The sequence below is a fragment of the Battus philenor genome, unplaced genomic scaffold (genome assembly GCF_028537555.1).
Source record: "Battus philenor isolate CCGP_79_NKW_IND1 unplaced genomic scaffold, ilBatPhil1.0.hap1 SCAF_1, whole genome shotgun sequence".
NCBI classification, from domain to species: domain Eukaryota; kingdom Metazoa; phylum Arthropoda; class Insecta; order Lepidoptera; family Papilionidae; genus Battus; species Battus philenor.
This window is the reverse complement of record NW_027181661.1, coordinates 10,990,057-11,015,689: the sequence shown is the minus strand read 5'-3', so window position 1 is coordinate 11,015,689 and position 25,633 is coordinate 10,990,057. Positions and strand designations below refer to the sequence as shown.

General features: G+C 34.3%; 1 protein-coding gene across 3 annotated transcripts in view; it reads left to right on the top strand.

Moving 5' to 3' along the window:
* The window catches only part of LOC137927239 (uncharacterized), a 60,587-nt gene extending 37,268 nt beyond the window's left edge, over positions 1 to 23,319 (top strand). For all 3 annotated transcript variants that reach the window (XM_068771416.1, XM_068771327.1, XM_068772124.1), the window contains exons 9-16: positions 5,401 to 5,540; positions 7,446 to 7,494; positions 12,619 to 12,756; positions 13,739 to 13,891; positions 14,562 to 14,740; positions 16,263 to 16,466; positions 16,847 to 16,993; positions 21,923 to 23,319. In XM_068771416.1, coding sequence (XP_068627517.1) covers positions 5,401 to 5,540; positions 7,446 to 7,494; positions 12,619 to 12,756; positions 13,739 to 13,891; positions 14,562 to 14,740; positions 16,263 to 16,466; positions 16,847 to 16,993; positions 21,923 to 22,174 — 1,262 coding nt within the window. In that variant the 3' untranslated portion in view covers positions 22,175 to 23,319. The remainder of the gene's footprint in view (positions 1 to 5,400; positions 5,541 to 7,445; positions 7,495 to 12,618; positions 12,757 to 13,738; positions 13,892 to 14,561; positions 14,741 to 16,262; positions 16,467 to 16,846; positions 16,994 to 21,922) is intronic.
* Positions 23,320 to 25,633: the final 2,314 nt, after the last annotated feature.

Genomic DNA, 25,633 nt, shown 5'->3' with positions numbered 1-25,633 from the left:
AATTTTTATTTAATGTGCAACTGGTGCAACTATCAGGCTTGAAAACTGAAATCCGTTATTTTAAATTACCAGTGAGAAGGTTTAATTAATATAGGTAAATTTAACATAGGTCAAATTAAAGTACCTGCAAAACTATTTTTATGTATCTTGAGCGGTTTGAATACATGCACAAAATTGAAAAATGAGTTAATCGAAGAGTTCGGTGATAAATTAAATAGTGCTGCAGTACACCAATAAATGAGTGCAAGGAAGATGACAAAGAAACCATATTAAGAGCTAGCACTACACGGTAGGATTGTAGATGACGCTTTTATAGAATATGTTCTTGATGTAATTCGAGATGTCGAATGAAATAAAGCAATTTTCCTTGAATTAAAGAAACTGAAAATTGACTTAAAGAACACGTGTTCTTGCAAATAAAAATACACACCAAGATAGTAGAAAATACACTTCGTTTGTCACACTTTAAGAACAATAGGAATGTATGAAGGAGCCTTTCGGTCTCTGTACAGCACGATTAGTATTCTAAAGATTAATTATTAATATTTTTCAAGACACGATAGCAGATGGCACGGTATTGGCTTACCTAGACGACCTCATTATACCTGCCAAATAAACTTGGAAGGAACTTGTGTCGAGTTCACGTTAGAATTGCCACCTTAACTAACTTAACAATAAAATTGGCCCCCCATGGGGCGTGGGCTCCATGTTGCGAAACACTGCCTTACACAGTTGCACACAAGAGTTGCTACTAATAGTATCATAAGGTTAGTTATGTCTCCGCAAAAAAACATTGCGCTATAGTAAAACCTCTGCAAATTTTAGTTCTTAAATGTTTGTCTAATTTTAAAAAACTGCCACTGGCATCAAATTATCAGTATTACAATACACTCCGATACTTTTGCATCTAGTACTGAAATGCATTCGTATATGTTGTACGACGTAAAAGTCTGCCGAAGGGTTAGACTACTGCGTTTTAGAATTCTATCCGTTGATAGAAAAAGGGTTATGGACTTTGTAGCAGTGTGGCGATTGAACTGGCCAGTATTGTTTTAATGAAAGCCTTATTTGTATGTTTGGATTTAAAAATTAATTAATTTTTGTATGGCAAAACGTTTGTACTTTGGATATAACTTTTCCATAGAGAGAGTATTAAATAAATTCTCAGTTTTTGTTATTTAGTAACATGTCGACACATATCGTAATAGTCAATGTCGATTAAATTGTAATGCAGTCAGCGGACATTTAACGTCTTTATAAAATATTTATTGTAAACGCGCTGTGCCGTTGTGCGAACACGCGAGTAAAGACAGGAATGGTTTCAACGCTCGAGGGCCTGAGTGACGGTGAGCACAAGGCGTTGCAGTCGTAACACCGACATTTGTCGCGTGCTCGCCACGCGGCCGCCGGCAGCCGTGATGCGACTCTAGTGCCCTCTCGTTCCCTCTCTAGATTACTTATTTATTTCACTAAGTTAGTGTTCCTACGAGCGTCGCGAGAGTGTGACGTGTTCCGCACACACGATAAATAATAATACAATGAGCTGTTAATAAACTTCTAGCAACGCATTGAAGTGTCACTCTGCATTGAGTTGCTCGAAGGGCGTTAGTTGGCCGAATTGTTCTTAGAATTGCTTGTTGTTCGAATCTCGGTCAAGTTTATTTCACTGTTTACGTCGCTGCACATGTGCACCGACCGGGCGGAGATGAACCTGGCGTATTGCGATATTCGTAAACAAACTTTTAACTTAAATGAATGTAAAATATTATCATGAAAAACTGGAACATTCTGTTAGGATCTATTGTCTAAGTATTTTTTATTACTAAATCGTTTTATCTCGACGGTTGGTATGTTTTATTCAAATGTATATCTATTTAATCTCGGTATCGGTGTGGCATGAAGTGTGTCGAAAGAGAAAATTGTGTTCGATATGATCATCACCACTCGTTTTTTTAATTTAAATTTATATGGGTATCCAGAATATTATTCATTTCATAACACTAGCTCTGCGGTACGTAAATTTTAACGCAGGTGTTACGGAAATTGAAATGATTTTTGTTTTATTGACAAAACAATAAAAAAACTGCATCAAATTTATATTAAAGTCTGTAAACATTGTTGGAAGTGTAATTCTTCTGGCAATCCTACTGCGTTATTGTTAAATCTACGAAATATATACTATAATTTGAGCTTGTTGTGTCTCGTTGTATGTGACCTTCGGCCTCATAAGTTCAGGTCAATTTACAGTTATATTGGTAATGGAAGACACTGTTTGCGCTTTTTTTTTGATTAATGGCATATAAATAATATTTTCTTTGGTTATTAAAGGGTTCGGTTTATATATAAATAATTAAGTAAAAAAAATAAAAATGGGACAATTTTACAAAAATTTAGTTTTGAGAATAATATCGATTGCGTTTATTTCTTTTTTACGCCCACGACAATATATGGTTCTCATTTAAAATATGAATTATTTTCATATTACTTAGGCTCTATGTATAAATAGTAAAAGTGAAAAAATTAAAAGCAAAATTTTATTTCTTTTTGTAAAATTATGCTCGCAATCCAAAAAAAAAAATATTGTCTTCACACATTAATATCATCATAAAACGGAAATTCTTTTAGTTTCGCAACATTTGTTTATTTAAATAGGTTCATTAAGGTGGAGAAACATACATTTCAATATCAATGTAATATATACTCGTATAAAAATACTTCTTAATATTTGTCTGATCTAAAATCTGTGAATAGAAAAAATATTCTCAAAAATCTAACAATGCTCATAATTTCCTTAGGTACTGCTTTATCAACTTAAAAGATAATTACATATTAATGAATATATAACGATTTCGTTTCAAATTATTCCGTCAAGGTTTTTTTTAATTTTCTGGTGTTTATCAGGGCAAATATTAATTTTCTTTTGTTATAGGTACGTATAACGTAAATGAAAGTAGTAATTTGCAAGAGCTTTGATTCATACATTTATGACAATTATAAAGTCAAAAAGAATGTTAGAAGACGTTACAGTGTCTACGTGTTACTACTATTAAAATATGTTTATTACTTATATAACTTTGTTATTAATAGCTGAAGCCGTTCTCGGCAAATATTGCTTTTCTTAAAAACCCGACTGTAGTAAATAATTCATGGGTAGAGCTAGTGAATGTGGATATTTTAGGAAGTGATTGATGACTTTTAGTTTAACGTAATATGTGTCATTGGCTACTTAATTATTATATTTAATATACGCGTAGTTTCTTGGAATAATTGGTTTGTTAAAACATAATTTAGTTGTGAGGTTGTTGACGCTAAATACAATTTAATGTCACGACGAATTTCGCTTTAGTTTTGTTAAACCAGCGTTAGGTTTCTGCGCATTAAGCATTATGTAACGTGTGTGGTATTGAGTTTCTCGAGTTATTTGACTCCAGTCGCCTTGATTTGTAATTTGTAGGTGGTCTGGTTTACGCACGTATTCATCTTAAATATGTGAGTCCAAAGCACTTTGGACCCACATTTCTCTCCAAGGCCGTCTTCAACTTCCCGATACGCCACGTGAGCGTATTCCTTAAATGGGACTTGTTCACCTTGAGTATTCGAAAACGTTATGGAGCTTCGATTCACTGCTTGGGATAAAAATAGATCCCCTTGCAGTTTACACTCTGCGTTTAAGTTGTTGCTGTAACTTATATAATAAAGTTACATTATAACTGATTTAACATGTTTTTAGATTAACATTCGCCTTAGATCTTTGTCTTTATAAAGCTAATAACAACAAATAACTTGCCTTGTCAATTGGGAAATATGTGATACTGTGTTTCCTACTTGAAATATACATACAGCGACCGCTTGCCCATTACTGTCAATTAAATTGAGTTACGTTTTTATTTGATATTTTAAATAATTTACTCTATTAAATAATTGTGATTTGGTAAACAGTGTATTAAATAAACTCCATAAAATGGCTGTGATATTTTAAACACTTTTTAAAAAATCAGTGAGAACTTCAAGATAATGCATGGACTAACTCATCGTCTTCATAAACATAGTTCTTCACGTGAGGCCTCTCCACCATTGGAGAAAGAGAAAAGCTCTGAGCGTTGGTATTCAACTCCAAGTTCCAGCGACGCCAGCAGTTCGGTGCAGAATGACACTTGCAGCAAGGGAATACCAATTACTCAAAGTAAAAATAGTGCTCACCGTACCGCACACTCGCCTCACGAATTCGCGTCTAGCCCTCGTGATCGATATCAAAACTTTGTTAAATACTTCCGAGAGGTAATGGAAGGGCGCGAGGCTGCCCATCGTCATCGACACGATCGGATAAGTTCTCACAGATCGATTGAGAGCGATAGCGAACGCTTGCAAACCAGTAGCATGAGTTCGCCGCCAAGGTATGACTACCGTCACTTCGTCTCGCCGTTGTATGAAGACCTGATGGATGAAATACAGGAAAACGTCTACAGCAAATGCGATCAGTATGGCGAAATAAGCAACATAGATTTAGACCATCTTTCTTATAAAAATCAATTTGATAATAAAAGTTTCGCCCAAAAACTTGTGGAAAGTGTAAATCCTTCCAAACAATGTTCCAATTCGCAAGAGAGGCGTGGTTCGGGATCCGCAGGTACCAGTCACCACAAGCACAAACACCACTCGATACAGGAGTTGCTTAGGACATTTAGCAAGAAATTAGGACATTGGAGGAACGATTCGAACGAGCGGCGGAGCTCATGCGCAGCGCCGTCGGAGAGCAAAGAACGAGCCGGACACGATGATTTTCGATCTCGTTCCAAATCCTTTGATACCGAACACTTGAATACAGTTCGCGCCAGTAATATACTAGATGATTGCGGGGCCACATATCATATTTTCGACACCATTGTTAAGGAAGGTAAATTGAATGTAATAATGTCGGCGAAAAGTATTTTATTATGATTAACGCTTATTTATTACTTATCTATTTAATTATAATATTCAATTTAATTCAAAATATCCTTATTTAAGTAGGCATTTACATGCGCTATTGAATCGTCGATTATTTAAACATTATACGAGTAAGCAGTAAGCTACCACCGGCTCGTAACACTGATCGGTTGAGAAGAGCCGGTCAGAAACTCAACAGCTGCTCTTTGAAATGAAATTTAACAAATTTTCCTGTGGATATTATAATATAAATCGTCAAAAACCAAGTTCCACACACTTCGACACAACTAAAAACTCTTGAATGCTATAATAAGATTTATTTAATAATACATACTTTTAATTTTATATTAAACTAAAAAGTCTAAGATATCTCCCGGAACTTTGCAATGGCTAATTAGTGTTACAGCTCTCGCGTCATAAAAGGTCCTTTACCATTGCTCTAACAGCATTTATAAGTTCCATTTTTGATCCCAGGCCATTCTCGTCGAGTAGCGTCTCAAGAGGCAGAGAAGCGTCGTGCTTCGCTTGGCAATGTGCCCACAGCACGTCATCGCGCTTCGGATGCATCGCTGGATCCGCATCACGCAGCCATCCTGTTCCGCGATTCAAGAGGGGTAAGCTAATATTCCTTCGATATTTTACTTATGTCATCGTCATCATCATGATTTCAGTTATAGGATATTCACTGCCTGATAAAGGCCTCCCACCATAGACTTCTAAAACGACCGTTTTGAAGTGGTCAGCTACCAGCCTTTTTTCCACCTTATAAAAAATCGTCGTCCCTCCAAGTTGTCGGTGGACGTTCTACTTTGCGCTTGCCGGTCCGTCATCTTTAGTTCCAGAAACTTAAGGCACGGCGGGTATCGTTATGTAGGAACGAGTAAAAGGATTTTGTTCAGTTCATTCATTATGAAGCCAGTTCGTATTTCATTTCAGAATGTTATACGATATAACAATAAAGTAACTAGGCCGATGACAAATAAGCCATGTTATGCTATCCAACAAAACTTCCAATACATTTGTATCAGCACTCTCACTCACACACATCGACTAGTACATCCACACATCCACGTCAACGATTGTTATAGCCCGAATAATTCAGGTATGTACTGTACAATGTTTTTTGTGGCAACAAAAATTTATCCCAATAATTTTATTTTCTTTTAAAGTGATCAAAAAAAATATTGTGTAAATTTTCGGATAATTTAAAAAAAACTTAAAGTTTTCTGGTAATAACGCGTTTACCTAAAACATTAGTTATTCCGATTGTAATACAAAATGGGAATTTTTTAAGACCGTGAAACGCGGTGGTTCACTGAGCCTTTATTTGTCGTCGAGAAAGTAAAGCGGTATAAATCATTATATCAGCGGCTTAAATACAGCGTCTTTCGACGAATGTAAATAAAATAAATACAAAAATGTCTTTGTATTTTAATTTCTATGCAAAAATCTGACGTTACAAAAATAATATTTTTTAAATGATAAACCGGAGCTGTAAATAAGTCGTAGACAGAACATTTTATTGCAATGCGGTAGGTAACATAGTCGCTAACGCTTAATGCGCATTTTAACGCATCAAATAGGTCGTTCAGATGTCGGTGTTATTGGAATTTATGTATGTAAATACAGACGTTAATGTTAGATAAAACCTTGTAGTATTTGATAACATTCTGGATTTGTTAAGTAAATTCGATTAAAATAGTGGTAAAAATTTAATTAAAATAGAGACTATCTACGATGATAAACTGCACAATCTGCGCTCACTAGCCGCTTTAGGAAATATTGCTTTTCTACGTAACCCACTTACTATACAAGCCGCGACAGCTTTAAATTATTTTGATATCGTGCCTTACAGTTCCACGCCCCAAAAATAGACGTTGGAACTTGTCGTTGAACTTGATAAAAAAACTTTGGTAAAAGATGATCTCCAACTTTCAAAATATATATTTAATAGCACAGGTGTGCGTTGTCTAATAAATTTAATTATTTTTCGCTCAGAAAAGATATCTAAATGCAATAGCAAAATAGTATTAGAAAAATATGGAATATTAAAAAATGTCCTCTTATTAAATTCGGTTCCATTTTTATAATGAATATTTAAATAAACACATATTGTTAGTAATGTGTAACAATGTTACTTAGTTCTTGCTATCGTAAGCGAAGGAAAGCCCGTTGATAATATTTTTAGCTCAACTTTAGGATGCGGCCCTTACCCTCACTCATGAACCGAAATGCTATACGTATATCGAGTAATACTCCAACCGAGGCATCCTCTCGGAGGCGTTTACGCCTGGTTCTTCCCTGGAGCTCCCTCTGATATAGTATGTTGATTGGGCTTGTAACGGCCCAAGCAGTTTTTTGAGTGTTCGCACCTATTTAGCAAATTAAGTTCTAAGTACCCTCTGCGCTGTGTCAATTCTCACACAGAAATTGCAAACGCCATTAAGCCAAAATAAATTTTCGTCACGACCAAAAGTTAATATAATAGTTTATTAATTTACATTATGTCATTTTTACAGTTGCCCGTTGCAGATCCCTTCCTGGAGAAAGTCAACCTTTCAGATTTAGGTAAGTGTGCCATAAAATCCTTATAAAACGAAGTATTTTTGGTATTACAAATTACCTATTAATGTCAATCAAACAAAAATTATAACTGTATGGCGAATTATTATAGCTCTCCTACTTATTATTCCACAAATATAAGGAGTCAGTACAAAGGATATCTTTTATGTATATAAATAAATAATTATTTAGTAAAAACGCGGCGATGCTGTATATTACTCTATAAAGGTTAAACCAGTTTTCAGATTTAATACGGCTCTGCCGCGGTTATCTTATCAGTGCATTTATCATTGTTACATTGATTACAAATGTGCAATTCAATTTTGTTTATCATTAATAGTTTACATTAAAAAAGCGATTAGCGTCAGCTATCTCCAATTACGAACAAAGCATGGGTTCGCCGTAGCTTTATTTCTAATTAATAATATAATATTACAGTAATATATACTATTATAATAATAAAGCCTGTCATATACCTTTCTCTGTGTCTCTATCGATAATATGAGTTCATTTGGTACTAGTTTTTATTAAATTTGTTAGTTTATTCCAATCAGCGGGATGAAACTGAAACGCCGTTGTTAATGTCATAATATAAGTAATTTTAAAAATCTGTATTAGTGAAAACGGGAAAAATAATGTTGGATAATGTAATTACTATCAACAAACTTAAGTAGTTTTATTACGGCCGATAAGAGTTTTATCATAAGGTGTACGTACATTACCTGTGCTGTTATGTAAAATTTAATAGCTATTATGATAGCACCAACGACGGTTTTTATTATTCGTGTGTTTGTTGTTTCGTGCTGCACAGTGGCTTTTTAATTACACGGTATGCTTGTGTTCAAAGATGTCTCGGCACTATGGAGATGTGTACAACTAGTGTCTTCAATTTCGTTACAGCCGTGAATGTCTAGTGAACAATTAACTTTTTACTGCTCAATAAATGGTAGTGTTTTAGCTTATGTTGTAAGCGGTTGTGAAAACTAAGGCTATTTAAATTATAACGTAGTTATATGGCTATAAATGTCACTAGCCCAGATTCATAGATGCGAATGAAGTTGTTGGATAGGGCAATAAATAGAACACGTGACATGTACTAAACGGTGTTCTGACCTATCGATGACAGTTAATACCTGCGCCATGTGATTGAAAAACTATAAAGTTAATATTTTTAAATAACGTCACTTATCCTAATTTAATATTTTCACAAAGAACGAGATTTTTCTAAAAAAATCGCAAGCCATAGAGCCGTTTTTAAGTATGTCTTCATCTTTAACCTAATGCATATTCTATGATGAAACAAAGAATAAAATTCGATAGTACTAGAGAACGAGATCTGTGCTAGATCGCGCGTAGACTCAACTCTATCCTCTTACAGTGCATAACTATATCGAATTCGCGTAGTGAGGGCCGGGAGTTTCGGACGCGATGTGGCTACTCCAGCTGTCGGTCGGTGGTATTTATTTTGGGGCGGCGTGGATTATATTTAGTTTTGCGAAACGTTGTCGGCCAGTTGCGCCGGCGGCGGCGGAGATGTGCGCGCGGCTGCGGTGTCAAGTTCGCGCCGGCATGTGCGCTCTCGCGTATTATTAGCAGTGAGCCGTAGCGGCAAGCGGGCGATGCGACGCCCGAAGACCGCGCATGCTGCGCTTACACTACTTCTCGGACAACCCCGCCCTCACCACCGCCGAGGATGAAGAGTCTGTCTACTCTATCGAGCTCATCAAGGAGTTCGAGGCGGTCGGCCGAGCGTGGAAGGCCTTCCTTGCCGAATGGCTCCTCCAAGGTGCCGGCTTGTTTATCTCACCCACGCTTGACGGCGCGTTTGTTTTTATACTTTTTGTCGCGGTGCTTTGACAACAAGTAAACGTCATTTTGTATTGTTTGGTGTTTTGACCTGATTAAAGGGAAAATGTTTCGTGCATGATTTTATAACCTTCGTTTTTTTCATCCTAGCGATTTTTATAGAAACATACCGTTATAGATCTGTGGTTCAGAGCGAATTGATCGTGAAATATCTGAAAATATTTTAGATTTAACTGATATTAAATGTGACTAGATATGTTCTTACGTTCTATATACTACTAAGGATATGTACATTCCCAGCCTTGTTATGTATATTTATTGCAAATTGTAAGTCTGAAATAGCGCTGTGACTAGATAATTAGATATTTTACTGTAATAATTCCTCTCGGTTGAGTATCACTTATGTACGACGAGGTTTCTCAAGACGTCATCAAACGGCCTTTAGGTGGTTGCGTAAAGAGTCGATAGAAGCGAAACGTAAACAAACAAATATCCGAACGTGTTTTCCTATTTGATAAATCCGCTCTGTCGTACGTGTAAACTTCAAACAAATGTACGCGGGGGAGCTCTTCGCTGAAGTGTTTGAAATTGTTTCCCACGGTAGACTCTTGATATTGTAACAAATGTTGACAAAATCATTTGTTAATTTCTTCATAATCGTTCTAATTCGTAACCTATAGGTGTAAGCAATATGCCTTTAAATTATGAATATCATGATTATTATTCATACGGAATCAGTAGATGCCAATAAGCCAATAGTGGTAAGAAGTGGTGTCTAGGACTTTGTTTTTCAGAAATCGTTACATCGAATACCATCATGAGTTCGACTGGCTCATCTCATCGGGTTTGGTATAAAATATTATATCTAAGTTTTCCGTATCCGTATATATATTGGCACAGATGTGTAACAGTCGTGACTTTCTTTCAAAAACGATATTGATCAGTTTTTATTCTTATCTTCGAAGCAGTGTATTTGACTGTTCAAATATATGATCTGATCATTCAAAAGAGCGATTTAGGTGATACGGAACGCGAAAGGTTATTAAAACTTATGTATTTTTAATTGTTTTAAATGCACGTTATCCTTGTAAAACGGTATTCATTTTAGTATTTGCTTAAAATAATGAAGTCAAATGACTTCATTATCTTCAGACGCTTGTTTTCTGACCTTTAGATTTATGTTAATGTGTCCGACATGGTATGGTTTATTCTGTCACATTGAAACATTGAACTGTCGTATATGAATTGCCCTAAAGAATCAAATTTAATGCGTTAATGAATATTTCATTTTGATCGTTTTGGAAAATCAACATCGTATTAAAGTGGTACAAAGTTAGTGTTTCTTCAAATGATACGAGTAACATTATAAACGTATTATAGAGCATTAAGAATAAGTAATCACCTTAAAGTATTCAGGAAATAATAGTTTAAAATACCTTTATAGTCAAAATATAATAATTAACAAACGATTATCATTGAAGGTCATTTATTTTTGAACAATCTATGAAAAAACTGATATTTTAAACTCTTGTTCGCCGTGTATTAGACTAAATAATTTGAACATATTCACAATTACCGTATTTATGGCGGTAATACAGCATGTGTGGCATGTTTATTTATAGTATTGTTTACTTAGTCTATTTTGATGTTTGCTTTGATGGTTGTATATTAATATGTAGATATAAACAAACTGTACTACTTTTAATTTATATACTATACTCCTTTTTGTACAATTTTGAAAAATAACAACAATGCAAAAGTACAAAATAAGGAGAATAATAGGCGGAATTATAATTTTAATTCCCATTAAACATTTGGATCGATAGTTCGATGTTGCACCAAGTATAGGATATTTTATATATATACTTGAGATAATGTTCTTAACAATTCATTTTCCTATTTGTTAATAAAATAAATCTTTATGAATCTTTTTTGTATTTTAATGCCTTTGTTTTTAATTATGTATACGTGTTACGTATTTACCCCTCGAGGGCATTACAAGCATTTCTATAACGATTGTTTTAAAAAAAACTTGCCAAATATTTTAAGATTTTAAATATTAATTAGAAAAGATATTGATTTGCACAAGAATTTTATTTCAGGGATATTACTATGTTCTAAAGTATTATTGGTGTCACTTCCGTTAGTGAAGAATTTTTTATGTTACTTAAGATTAGGTAATAGTTGTTTTTGAGGTCAAATTAAAATGTTGCGTTCTTATTAAAAGCTTTAAAGGTCGTTTAAGTTATGTTGCAATCGAGTTCGTAGGTTATGATGTAATTGCCGTAGGTGTTGTATAAAAACTTAAATGTATTATACTTGTTTTTCAGTTCATGTCGCTATTACAAAATCCACACTGTTCAAATGCAAATTCGTTTTTGATACCACTGAACAAATATTAAAATATTTATAATTTTCATAACATACATAGCATGACTGCATCTTTCGAAAGTATATCGGTGACTGATAGTTCATTCAATATTTTATTACTTTATTATTCTACTTATAATTAATATTATATAATTACATAATTATATCTTTATTTGTTGTTTTTTTTCTGGTGAAAAGTCCTCAAGCTTTTCCTTTTGTCATTAACCAGATTTATTAATTATTGTATCGTTAACATTACCTAGAAAAAAGTCTGATAATAGAAAATAAGTAAAATAGATATTAAATATAATTTTAAATTTTTCTTGTTAATGTACTATTATTGATTATCGGAATTACGTGCCAGAGAAACAAAATTGTAGGATTAATAAAGAGACATTGAAGGTTACGGATCATTAGATTCGTATAATTATTAAACACGTCTTATATCTTATAGTTTTATTTTTATATCGTATTTATTAATTTAATTATTTTTACTTTTATGTAGATATATTGTTGCTATATTTTTAACTTTCCTTTAGGCGTCACTGCATATATTTATCTATATCTATGTTTGTATAAGAAAATTATACCTATGTACGGTTTCATCACGATATCTCTAGAGCAATAAGGCTTTGTAGAAATATTCCTTTCGATCGAGTAGAGGACGATTTCACCCGTAAAGTGGGTTTAATTAAAAATGCATGTTTTTAAACTATAGGCAAAAAACTTAGGGATGTAAGAACTTATACAAACAAAAAGCGCTGCGGGGCACGCGAAGCAAACGCGGGTCAACTAATGGTTTCATATTGTGTACTTTTAATTGTAATTAATTTGTCATTGTATTTAGAGAATGTTACATTTTAAGTTAGATCAAGTGAACTTTCGTTCCTTTTTTGTTTTAGGTATCAATTAAATACAGGTAGAAACATTAAAATATAAATTTGACAATTTCAGAAGAGGACGAGGCCCACATCTTTGTTAAGTTCTTCAAATTTCACAAATGTTACGATTTGGTCCCGACCTCCGCCAAGCTGGTGGTATTCGACACGCAGCTCCTCGTCAAAAAAGCGTTCTTCGCCCTCGTCTACAATGGTTAGTTAATACAACTATATATCCATCATAAACTTTGTTGCTATTCCCTTAATTGTATTGTCCTTGCTGTTGCGTATTTAATGAATCTGCATGCACCAAATACATTTCGTCAATATTATATTTCTTTCTTCATTGCACTTCATTTAACTTTTAATGGAAAACCGTTGCTTATTGCGATTTATTTGCTTATGATATATGACATGACTAGCGAATGTTCAATAAGATTATAAATGTGTATTGAAATTGCGAAGAAATAATTTACAATATTTTTATATTAAAATGTCCCGATGTCCGTGTTAATTTTTGATAATACTTTTACTGTCAGAAATGTTGTGTAATTTTTGACGTTTCAAACAAACACTGGTTAACAATTTGTTCCTAGAAATGTATTGACAGTTTTGAAATGGCCTTTGAAAAATTATTTATTTTTATTGATTTATATAGCAGTATATTTTAGAAAGAAAATATAAAGTTTATACTCTTTTTTTGTGGCTTAATACGTGGTTCTGTTTCAGCATGATTTTTAAATATTTCTTAGACTGCCCCAAAAGTGCCTACTTTCAACGATATGAATAATAATACATTATATATGTTAATTCAAAGTAATTGGTTGATTTTTGCCTTTTTGACGTCATAGTATTGGATACTTGATGTGATCTTTATAGTGATTTCATTTCGTGCGCACTTATTCCAACACTTGTCACAATGATATGTACAATATAACAATGTTTTAATTTACTAAAGTTCACGATGTTTCATGATAATGATTATGTACATATTTATTTGTCCTTATTTTATTTTAAAATAGTTTTAAAAATAATTTGTTAACGATTTGAAAATGCTCGTAATAGCCTATACGAATTAAAACTGATTGAACTACGATTTGACTTAAACAGACTTAATTATATTTCATTTTATGTAGTGTTAAAGAACAAATTTTAGGGCACTGAGCATTACGTCACCTAGCATATGTTGTCTGCAGGCGTGCGGGCTGCTCCCCTATGGGACTCGCTGAAACAGGAATTTGTGGGCATGCTTACAATCACCGATTTCATCAGAATCCTGCAGATGTATTACACCAGTCCTAACGTCGCCATGGAGGAGTTGGAGGAGCATCGCCTTGATACGTGGCTAAGTAAGCATTTTTTACTTTACTCGTGTACATACAGTTTGAGTTGCCGGTGGCCTCGTTGATAGTTGTGGTAGGACTATTCTCAGGATTTCTCTAAGATATCGAATCTATGGACGAACGTCGGTAACCAACATAGCCCACCGGATTGGAGATTTAAAGATGCAGTGAGCAGGCTACGTAGCGCGCAGAACAAACATCCACTGGGGTCTTAAGATGTGAGAGTTAAGGAGTGGGGGACCATGGACCGGCAAACGCAGCGTAGATGTCCACCCAAGAGTACGAAGACCCTGTTAGTGTATTCCGAAAACTCTGGGTGTAGGTCGTTTCTACGTCTGGTCTAAGGCCAACTGTGGACGTCTTGCGGCTGAAACGATGATGATCAATCACTTATAACCATCAACGGGTATTGGTATATTACGAACGATATAATTACGCTATTAAGCATTTTAAGTATTTCTTTGGTTGCAATATTTATTTTTCATTTATTTATTCCACTCACACACTGGAGTGTGTCTTGTGTGTGTGTACATGTAAAAGTGAGAATAAGTATTGCGTGCGATAAAGTGATAAAACGAAGATTTTTAGTTCTAAATCTCAATTAGAATTAAAAATCTTTGCGGCGCATTGCTATTATTGTTCGTAAATAAACGTCCGGCTTCGTACTAAATTCCAGATGTCCTGAAAGATACAATAGTACCACTCGTGTCCACGGAACCGGGTGCTTCGCTATACGACGCCATACGCATTCTTATCACCAACCGGATACATCGATTGCCGGTAATTGACCACGAGACGGGCAACGTGCTCTACATCCTAACGCACAAGAGAATCCTGCGCTTTCTTTTCCTTTATGTAAGTAAACTATGATCAGTTAAATAAAATAAACAAGTAAACCCTAGTCCAAACTATAAGTATCTTAAAAGTTACATGATTATTATCTCATCAAAAGATCTGCTAAAAATGGAAGCGGCACTCGATAAAATATAAGTTAATAATACTTTGCACTTAGTTTACTGTTATAACACCACTATTTATGTGTTTAACAATACAAAACATAATTTACTTTTAAGAAATGTATATGAGTCAAAATCCTTTTATTTTATTTTATATAGATGAAATTATTACCTACTATAATTATCCAAAAAAAAAACTACAATTTTCAGGCTACATATGATTCAAGAAATAAGTACTGGTTAACCTTAAAAGTATGGTACAAAACATTATCTAACAAATAAAAGGAGATGTAGCATGCATTACGCAGTAGTCGGCCATTAGTTGGTCTTTGTGTGTTCAAATTATTAAATTAGTAAGGAGGAAAATTAAAAATAATGGCGTAATGATTTTGGTACAAAGAAAATTCAAGTAAAAATGAACACAGACCGTTACTGTTCCGGAACATTCAAGCCCTGACACTTTCTTATAATAAATTGTTTATGCGCCAATACCTAATTATTATTTGTGTGTGCGTGCCTTACTACGCCTTTTAACTCTTTGATTTTATTTTTCATAAAATGCTATCTTCATGCGCATGTCGGCGACCATTAGGACAATCTCAATTTTTGACTTGGCTGTTCTGAAGATTAAATGTTATGTGTTATTTTCTTTCAAACGATTAGAGAATTCAATTTTAATGAATCATTTGCAACAGTTGACTTTAATATTATTTTTTTACTTTATTTTTAGAATCATGGTGATGAAATTATATCACCTTTCTTAGTTATTTTAGACAAATTTACAAACGAAGCACACGGGCTTGTGTGACGTTATCTTTCTTTCTGATAGAATGTTATGCAGTTTAAACACGAAATTTTGGTTGAAAATATATAAAATCTTTCATTTAATAAAGAAATATGGGTGTGGCATATGCCCAATAGGTAAGTCTACCGGCTGACATGGCGATGGATAAATATAAACATACCTTTGGGTCACTTTAGAAAAGATTTCTTTTGCTGATGAAGGTTAACCTATTACTAAAAGTTTAATTTAACCGCCATCTAGCGAATTCAGCTCGGACTAATAGAGTTACGAAGAGGGATTATTCTATGTGATTGAATCAGGAAAGAGATCTGAGAGACGAACACAAATAACCGACAAAGCCCAGTACATTAGCATATTTAGTGGCTGTAGGCCACACAACGCGCTGAACACGTGGATGTTGAATCGTTGAGGTTTTGCAGTGGAGAGCATAGAGCAGCACCCACAAGATGGACAGACGACCTTTTAAAGGTCGCCTCTAGGAATTCTATGGAGGAGGCCCATGTATGGTAGTTGAATGATGAAATGATAATTTCTTTTATTACATTGGGTATTACAGTTGATAATTTCATAGGATTTATTATTACAATTAACAATTCCAGTGGGTTTGGGTTTTCAGATTAATGATCTGCCAAAGCCGTCGTATCTGCAACGTAAACTTCGCGACCTTCGCATCGGTACGCTGAGCGATATTGAAACGGCGACAGAAGAAACGTCAATAATAGAAGCACTTTCGAAGTTCGTGAACAGAAGAGTTTCAGCTCTCCCGGTCATCGACCGCGATGGGCGCCTCAAGGACATTTACGCAAAGTTTGATGTTATCGTAAGTTTTATACATTTTATTATTATATTATGTCGTCTTAGTTTACTTGACTTATCCTGTGTGCCATGTAATGAGGCAGTTGGATTGAGAATATCACATAACAGTTTTAGGCTAAAAAATTTTTTGGGTGATAGATGATGTTGGGAACGAAATTGTGGTTTAGATTATATTTTTGTTAAGCACATTTTTGATTATGGTAACTTGGTTGAAGATGACAACATAGTGAAGAAGAGTCGTAGGACGGTATAACCTGTGTCTGTGTCTAAGAATTGATATTTAATAAATATTTAAATGAGGTTTGCTACGAATTTTGTTTTCATATCACATCCAACATATATTTAGTACTATAACACTGAAATATATTTGTAACGTGTTTTCAGAACTTGGCAGCAGAGAAGAGCTACAACAATCTGGATGTAACCCTGAAAAAAGCCAACGAACATAGGAACGAGTGGTTCGAAGGCGTCCAGAAATGCAATCTCGATGAAACGCTCTACGATGTCATGGAAAGGATAGTAAGAGCGGAAGTAAGTTATTTTATATTTAGGGTTATGAAATATTACTTGTTTGTGTGTTTTTGTTATAATTCGAACGCAGAGTATATCTCTAAAAACTAGTAGTTGTTGGCAAGAAAAAGGGCAAATTTTTATTAGAGAAAAACCATTGCAATAGAAAAAGCAAATTAGCGCTTTGCTATACAATTAAAATTTTGAGGCCATTTGAAAGTGATTTGTGTTTAGCTGTATACTTCTGATTCATCAAGGGTGATATGAAAAGTTGTGTAGTAAGTCAATAATGATTGTTTTTGGCGTATTATGTACTTCTTATGGCGCATTCACCTGCCGAAGGTTGGCTATTATAAGTGTTATTTCAGGCCAAGTTCTAAGGTTTTTCTCTAGATGTTTGCACGTATCCAGAGCTGAAAAGCAAAAACAAATAATAGCAATAAACGAGCGATCACCAGAGATACAATAAATTGTGCGTCTGCGGTTACCGTGGGGATGTATGATCGCTATACTCCCATGATTAACCCGTATCAAACAAAACCTTAATATTGTGTGTTTTCAACAAAAAGTTGCAACTAAATACTGCAACATACACAATCTAGATAAGAAAATACACTAAGGATCTACACTTTCAAAGTAAGATCTTTGAGAACAATGGCAAGATACTCAGATTTAATGAGTGCTGTAAAGAATATAAACCACGATGTATTTGGTCTTTCAAACCACGATATATTTGGAATCAGAAAGATGGGTTGTATCATCCAGGAATACAAAAATTACATAATTTGTGCCATAGGTCAAACTAAATTACTGCATGGTGTAGGTTTCTTAATAAAAAAGAAGCTTGTAAGTCGTATTAAAACTTTATAGGAATATCATAGAGAGTAGTACTGTTAAACATGAAAATAGTAGGTTTAGATCGTTTCATTAATCCAGGTGTATAAACTGACAGAAAAATAACGCAAGGAAGAACTTTGAAAATTTTCCAATGTTATCATGGAGCCCAATCTTTATCTGACAAAAACGTCAAAGTCATGAGTGTCATTAATGTTAATATAAGACATCCCTTTAAAAAGGAGGCAATCTCTTCATGGGTAACTATGACGTCCAACGCAACGAAAGAGGTAAAAAGCTTATCAACTCTGCTTTAACAGTCACTGTACCAAGACAATAAATGAAATTGATTTCATGATTTCATTCATACTGACTAACAACTATAAACTTATAACAAACTACAAAGTATTTAACAAAGTGATGTTTCCTTCCGAACATAGACAACTAAGAGCAACGTTAGTTCTAAACAATACTACTAAGAGTTGAAAAAAGCTTTAAGTCGCTTTCCAAAACGCCAACAACTACAGACGGTGAAAACTTTATTCCATGCTTAAAAACAAATTTTGTATTTTTCTGAAACAGAAACGCCATGTAAAAAAGAAAATTTCATAATGATCAGTCTGAACATGCAAATATGACACGTGACAAAAGAGTAAACAACATCTTCACAGAATACAATCAGGAAAGACTACAAGTAATCATCATAAAGAATTGACCTTCAACAGAACGTGGATACATAAATTAGTAAACAATTAAATTGAAACTAATTCTATTCTCTGTCTCAGAGATAACTTCTAACGATACAGTTACATGTTTCTGACTCCCCACTGACGTGAGCGTCCGCTGCTACGTCTACGTCCTGCTGGTGGTCGCTGGCGAGGTCATCGTCGAACTTCCCCCATAACCCTCTTCCAGTGCTATCTTCATTATGTGTTCCATACAAATATTACTAGGGTAATAGTACCCTTTCACCAGGGAATAAACGATATGGTTTTAGGGTATACCGTCTAGAGATGTCCAAATATACATTCTACAGCAATGGTATTTCAAAAGATCCAGCTTTAATCTAATTTTTTAAGCTTTTATAAGTTTTCCCTTGTTGTTCTAAGAATTAAGTCTCGAAAGACCTGTATTCACATGCAGTTCTCCTTTTGCCGAAGGGTATATCTTTGCATTAACGTTTCCGGAGGTATCAGGAAACTCTCGCTGGAGCTATTATGAGAATTCACTACCTCCTACTTCTACAGAAATACCGATGCCGAGGTTTTAATCATCGGAGGCATCTGACGAAGTTTACCTGGCACTATCTGGTATGGACCCCCCCTTAGTATCCTTAGGGAAGATCTTTCTCGGATCAAAACTTGACGCTAGCCACCGAAATCTGCGACTTTCGAAACATGTAATAAATAGAAACTAAACCTTGTCAGAATATAGAATACTAAATTTGAACAATAATCTTACCAAAAATAAAATAAAAATGTATTATTATATAACTATATATGTATAACTGTATGGTTGTGATAAGACTGTGATGTAACTAGTAAAATAAAGTAAACCAAAATAAATTTGTGATTAATTATAAATAGAATAGATATAACTGTAATGTTTGAGGATGGATGAAAGGAACAATGGTTGAGAAAGACATAAAGAATTGTATAATGAAAGAAAGGAGAAAAAGGCAACGTGAAGCATGGAAGAGAAGAATGTAAATAAAAAAGTAATGTGAAAAAATTTGTTAAGAATATAAAACCCTGTTCCCACGTAAATAGGGATGGAACGAGAAGTCCCAAATAGCGGGGGCCGATAAAAAAAATCAGCGACTTTGTAGCTGCCCAATACTCTCTCTATATATAAAGAAAGAAAATAAAGGAATGAAAGATCATATGAGGAACAATAGAAGAGCGCGAAAAATATTAAATTAAAACAAAGTCTCTCCCACAATAGATAGTGGGGTGCGAGGGAACCCCATAGAAGGGGCCTTTTATATAAAAAAAATACTCTATAGTCATAGCCAGATTATGGCTAAAATTTTCGTTTCATTTTTGATTTTTTGTTCTCGAGCTCTGGTGTATTGAGGCCGTCCGCAAGCTAATTATGCCCGATTTCTGGAGATCACCAGTAAACACATCGAAACTGGTCCATAAAAGACTTTAAAAATTTCTTTAATTTAGAATTCGAATCTTAAAGTTTTGGCCGGCAGTTTATACGAGTATATACATACTTGCCCTGCGCAGACTCACCGATCGCATCGCAGCTAGGATATGCGGCGCTAGAGTATTACTGCACAACTGTGTATGTATTCGGCTTGAACTCCGATCGCATGGCATTTTAACACATGTAAACACATCTTTACCTTGTTATCATCAAGCTATGACATAAGGTGTGTATGTTTTGGTATCAACCATTTAGCGTCTGCGACATGTTCCTAATAGTGTACGTAAGATATTAATTTAGCAAAAATAGCTGCAGTAACTATTCGGTTTCTTTTTTTTTTTTTTTAAACTATGCTAGTTTAAACACTTATTATCACTGATTGTTGAAAAATAATTATTGAGGGTAGACATATTAAAATAAATTGTTAGTGGGTATAAATAACGATGCATAGATGGTCCTAAATAAATTTTTAGTTGTGAGTTGTTTGTCAGTCGAATGTAAGAAAATTGTGTGTGTAGTATTAGTAGTCGTTATGTATATAGTATTGAAAGTGTGTTATAATCTGTTAAATCACACTGGTGGTGTCTGCTTTGCTGACGCAAAATTTTATTTATGAAAATACTACCTCTGCTATTTTTTTCTTATAATAATAAAAATATCTTTTCTCTTACAATAAACCGGTTTCATCAGCGTCGTTTCTTTCAGTCGTTAGGATATCTAGTACTGGAGATATCCGTAAAATTTTTCTTTTTTTCTGACTTTTATCATTTGCACTGTATGTACTCAGTCTAAACATTAATACTGTTATAATTAAAATATTCCTTTTGGATTAGGAATCTGTCATTTTTATGTAATTGTAGTAAAGTGATTTCTTATTTTGGTGCCAAGATATCTTAAAATATTTTATGGTATTGTAATGGAGTGTGGCGATAAAGAGCACCGATTTAGTGTGATTGCTTTACACGAAGTAGATATGGTAGATAGAAATACAATTTTTAAAACCTTCCATTATTATTGTTAGGTGCAATGAAAACACTTGATCTGGCCGTCCATCAAAAAGGCGATCAAAGCAGTAAGGGAAAAATTCTAAAATTGCAAAATATTTTGTCTCTAGAGATGAAGATAGCACCTATTACCGTGTTGCGTATTTTAAGACACGACCTAGGACTATACAGCCTATAAAAGACGCATGTTCATTTTTTAACTAATGATTTAAAATAGGATAGGCTGGTAAAATCAAAACTATACTTTAATACATTGACCATGTTTATACTAAAAGCTTTAATGAAGCTTCCCAATTAGTCAACAGAGTACAACGTAGGCATTATCTGACTTCAGTGATGGTCTGGTGAGGTGTTAGCTATGAATGTAGTAGTAAGTGACCCATATATTTTTTTAAAAAGGTGTCAAAATATTGGCACAAGTGTATTAAGGTACCGTTCTTAAGAAGGTTAAGTTAAGTCCTTTAACAATACAATGAAGGTAGATAAAGCTCGATCTACCCAAACCTTGTTATAAATGAATGTTCTGGATCTCATCAGAACTGAAGATTGACCTCTATATCTAGTCTAGTGTACCTCTATATCTAGTGCTGATCTTAATTCGACGGATTATAATTTATGGTCAGTTTTAGAGAGTAACACTTGCTCTAGACGCCATGACAATTTGGAGTTCCTAAAACAATCCATACTATTGGCAGTCAAAAATTTTCCATATAAACAGTGCATGCTGATCAATAGAGACCGCTTCAAATAAGTTCTATATATTTTTAAAGATTTTATATTAAAGTATTAAACTAACAGCTTGTAATAGTAATAAATGTTATATGTACAATAAAATAAATATTTTTCTTTGTAATAATATTTATGGCAAGACTAAGTAGTTATCGTAATAAATAGATAGTTTCATAATCATCGATATTTATAAAAAAAATACTTGTAATCGTCTCTCCTTCAACTGCAGGTGCATCGTTTGGTAGTGGTTGACACAGAGGACAAAGTGATCGGCATCATCTCGTTATCGGACTTGCTAATGTACCTCGTGCTTCGCCCTACCGGCGAGTGCGAAGGCGCAAGTCTCCGTAAGGAGTATGGCCCTATCGAGGACAAGGATGGGAGCACATCTTCCAAAGAAAAGGAAACGGAACCAGCGTCACAAGAACTACCGTCTTTGCTTTCAGATCCACAGGCGGACACTGACAATCAGGAAAAGTAAAACCAATGTAATTCTGTGATTGCGCAGATATGTGGAAATAGAATAATAAGGATAAGTAATATTGTATAAGTTTAAAATGTCTAGAGTTGCAAGGTAAAACCTTTTTTTGTTTAAAACTTGTGTTACCTTAGAGTGTCTGAACTATGAATAAGAGATAACTACTACTGGTAATAACTGTGTTTTATATTTTGATAATCCATCTCTTTACTTGTATGGTAGTAAATTTAAAACTACTGTACTACTGTTTGATATACAATATTTCTGATCAGCTCTTATAATTTGCTGTTAAGAAACAAAACCGTTAAAAGACGGGATGTTATATGAATTAAGATTTTTGTTTTTATTAAAAAGTTACTAGTTAATAGCCAACCAAAAATTTTCTACCCCTCAACTTGGTTGCATTTTTAATCCGTAAATTATTGAAGTCTGTTGTTTACGCTGTGGGTAATGGTAAACTCTTCCACTTTATAAGCTAGTAGGAAACGGATATTTTAAATATTTTTTATCTTGCTGTATGTTAACTAACAAAGTGTATACTACACATATTTACTATTTATTATGTAAGAAGTTAGTAGCACGTAAACTTTTTGAAACCTTTTAATATGAACTGACATAGGTGATATGTAACAGCATTGTTCGTGTTGGTTTAAGAGTTCTGGGAGTCTATTTTTGTACAAACGTACCATACAGATTTATTTAGTTAACTATGTGGAAGCGTGTTTTTTGATTAGTTTTTTTTTTACTATTTAATAATGTACAAGATCTAAAGTAGGTGCAGTATATGAGCAACACACAAATACATATAATAAGATTTTTCCACAATACAATTTGAACAAATCAATATTGGAATTTTTGAATTTTGACATGAACACAATGATACTAAATCTAGTATTGTTTTGTTCAATTAAACTACATTTATAATTTGCTAACAATTTAAAATTCTCAGTTTTATGTTCAAAAATGTTGCAAGTGTTATGTTCGTAGTAATAAACGTGTTACTTATTTATGAAAACGTTTAGCTTTTAAATAATATTCATTATTTTAATAGGTTTACTTTGCCAAAAACTCTTGTATTAGGCATGTATTGAAGAAATAAAAGGACAGATTCTTATTTTATAAAAGATACAACGCACATTCGAATGATTAAGAGACAATAAATATTTGGTTCCACGTTAGTCGTTTTATTTTTGTCCATGGTCTTTAAGCTTGAAATAAAGATGAATTTAGGTTATTTTTCTTCGGATGATTTAGATACAAACATTCTTAGTATAGTTATTATCGTAGTAGCATTGTTATTGAAATTCAAAAATATCTTCATTCAAACATGCATTAAAATGCATTTGTGCACCGTCAATTAATTTAACATTATAAGTGGTTAGCTACCACCGGACCGGAATGTTAATCTGCTGGGAAGAGCCGGTCAGAAATTCAACTGTTCCTTTTAAATTAAATTTAACAATGACTCAAGTAATATAATGTATTTATGATATCAACCAAGTAAATGAGTCAATAAACCAAGTTCCACACATTTCGATCAATTCTTAAATGTTATAATAACATTCATTTTCTAATATAATTTTAATTTCAGATTAAGAACTAATAAGAGGAAGGGAGAGTCCCATGAAGGATTTTTATCTTGATTTAAGTTTAAGAAAACGAAATTTAGACGTCTATGGTTTATTTTTACTTTTTGTATTTGTAACCTGTCTTCATTTTGTTTAGATTTTTGCGAAAAGTTAAAATGTTATTAAATATGAATTTAAAATTAACTGTCAGAATAGCAATTTTATTTAAAAATCAAATGTTAGAAAATATAATAAAATTAATATGTAGTACACGCAGCAAAGTCAGCTTCATCAAAGTTAATATTAGGTAAATTAAAAAAGTCACTATCTGTACACACGCGGGTAAATGTTACACTCGCATTAACTAATTCGCCTATCCGTCTTACGTACCCACTAGCCTGCCATTTGTTCAATCTAAAAAGGTTTTCTGTAATAAGCCAACACCAACTTTAACATCATAACCAAATCACCAATATTTCATAACAAATAAAATCTTTATAATTATACCACTTATAATATATGTTGTTTCTTCGGTCATCCTTTTAACAATTGTCGTTGCTTTCCTCAAAAATACATATGATATAACGCAACGATATGTAAAATATCATATTTGTAATAATTTTTTTAATAAATATGATAGTGCAGCCACAACCGTTTTACCTTGCCTTAGTCACGCGCGAGGCGAGAACGGGGACTTTGCAGCTTCTCGGTCTACTTTTATCATTATCTTCGTCTCAACAATTGACAGACGACTGCTGCAAGGCACGGGCCTACCCCTAAAGATTGCCACGACAATTGGTCTTGCGCTGCCAGCGTTCAAGGACTTCCCGTGACCTTTATAATGGAGACTCTTATTCGCCACTTGAGAACCTTTCGCTCCCGACGGTCGTCGCCTGCAAGAATAACGTGCCGACCCGACCGCTGCCATTTCGCCTTTAAACCATTTTACGTCGGTGACTGGGTCTTCGACGGATCTACATACTTCTGATTCGATCCCGCAGCAAAACTCGGTGTACATAGGCCTCGCCTTTACTTTCTGGGTGACTTTAGGCCTTCTTATGAGGTCCAACATAAGCGATTAATTCACAGATCCGTAAGTCATTGGCTCACACTGGCTACACGCGTTGGTCAAAGACCTTCGTCTTCAAGCAATGCAGTATTTTGGACGAGATGTTTCTGAGCTTCGGTGTATAATCTCTTTCTCGATATAAGACTTATCCAGATGGACGATTTCTCCCAGTTACATAAAGCGGTCTACAACTTGGAGGACTCTACGAACTAGCACCTCCGACCATTATTTGAGTAGGCGCCATTTGGACATTAGATATCAACTTATTCTTTTTGAAGACTACTTGTCCGGAAGATCTATTAAGATTATCGAGCATTGTACGCAGGTCCTCCATGGTTTCTGTAGAGGGCTTTCTTCTCCAAAAATCTAGCCAGTCCGAGACCCCGGCCACGGAGTTTGAATTTGCAATGAATCACGACAAGACCAAAATGATAGTAATGGACCGCGCCAACAACCAATCGGACGTCCAAACTAAAGCAGGATGCGAAGTAGTTTAAAGCTACACATACCTGGGCTTCACCATCACCAACTCTAAACTTACAAAGATCTGAAAAGACCGCAGAATAACCAGAATCACAAAGGTTTAACTCGCGAACCGCTTGGTTTTATGAAACTTTCTCTACGGAACTTAGACCTGGATGTTATGGGTTCTGGATCGTCGGATAATTAATGCTCAGGCTATGCTGAGCGGTGCTAGAAACGGATGCTTAGAATCCCGCGAACGACGCACCTAACTAACGTTTCGATCCTCAAAAAACTAAACAGAAAATAGAGATTATCGTCGACTGTGCAATTACGAATCCTCAAGGTCTTGGGACGTGTGGG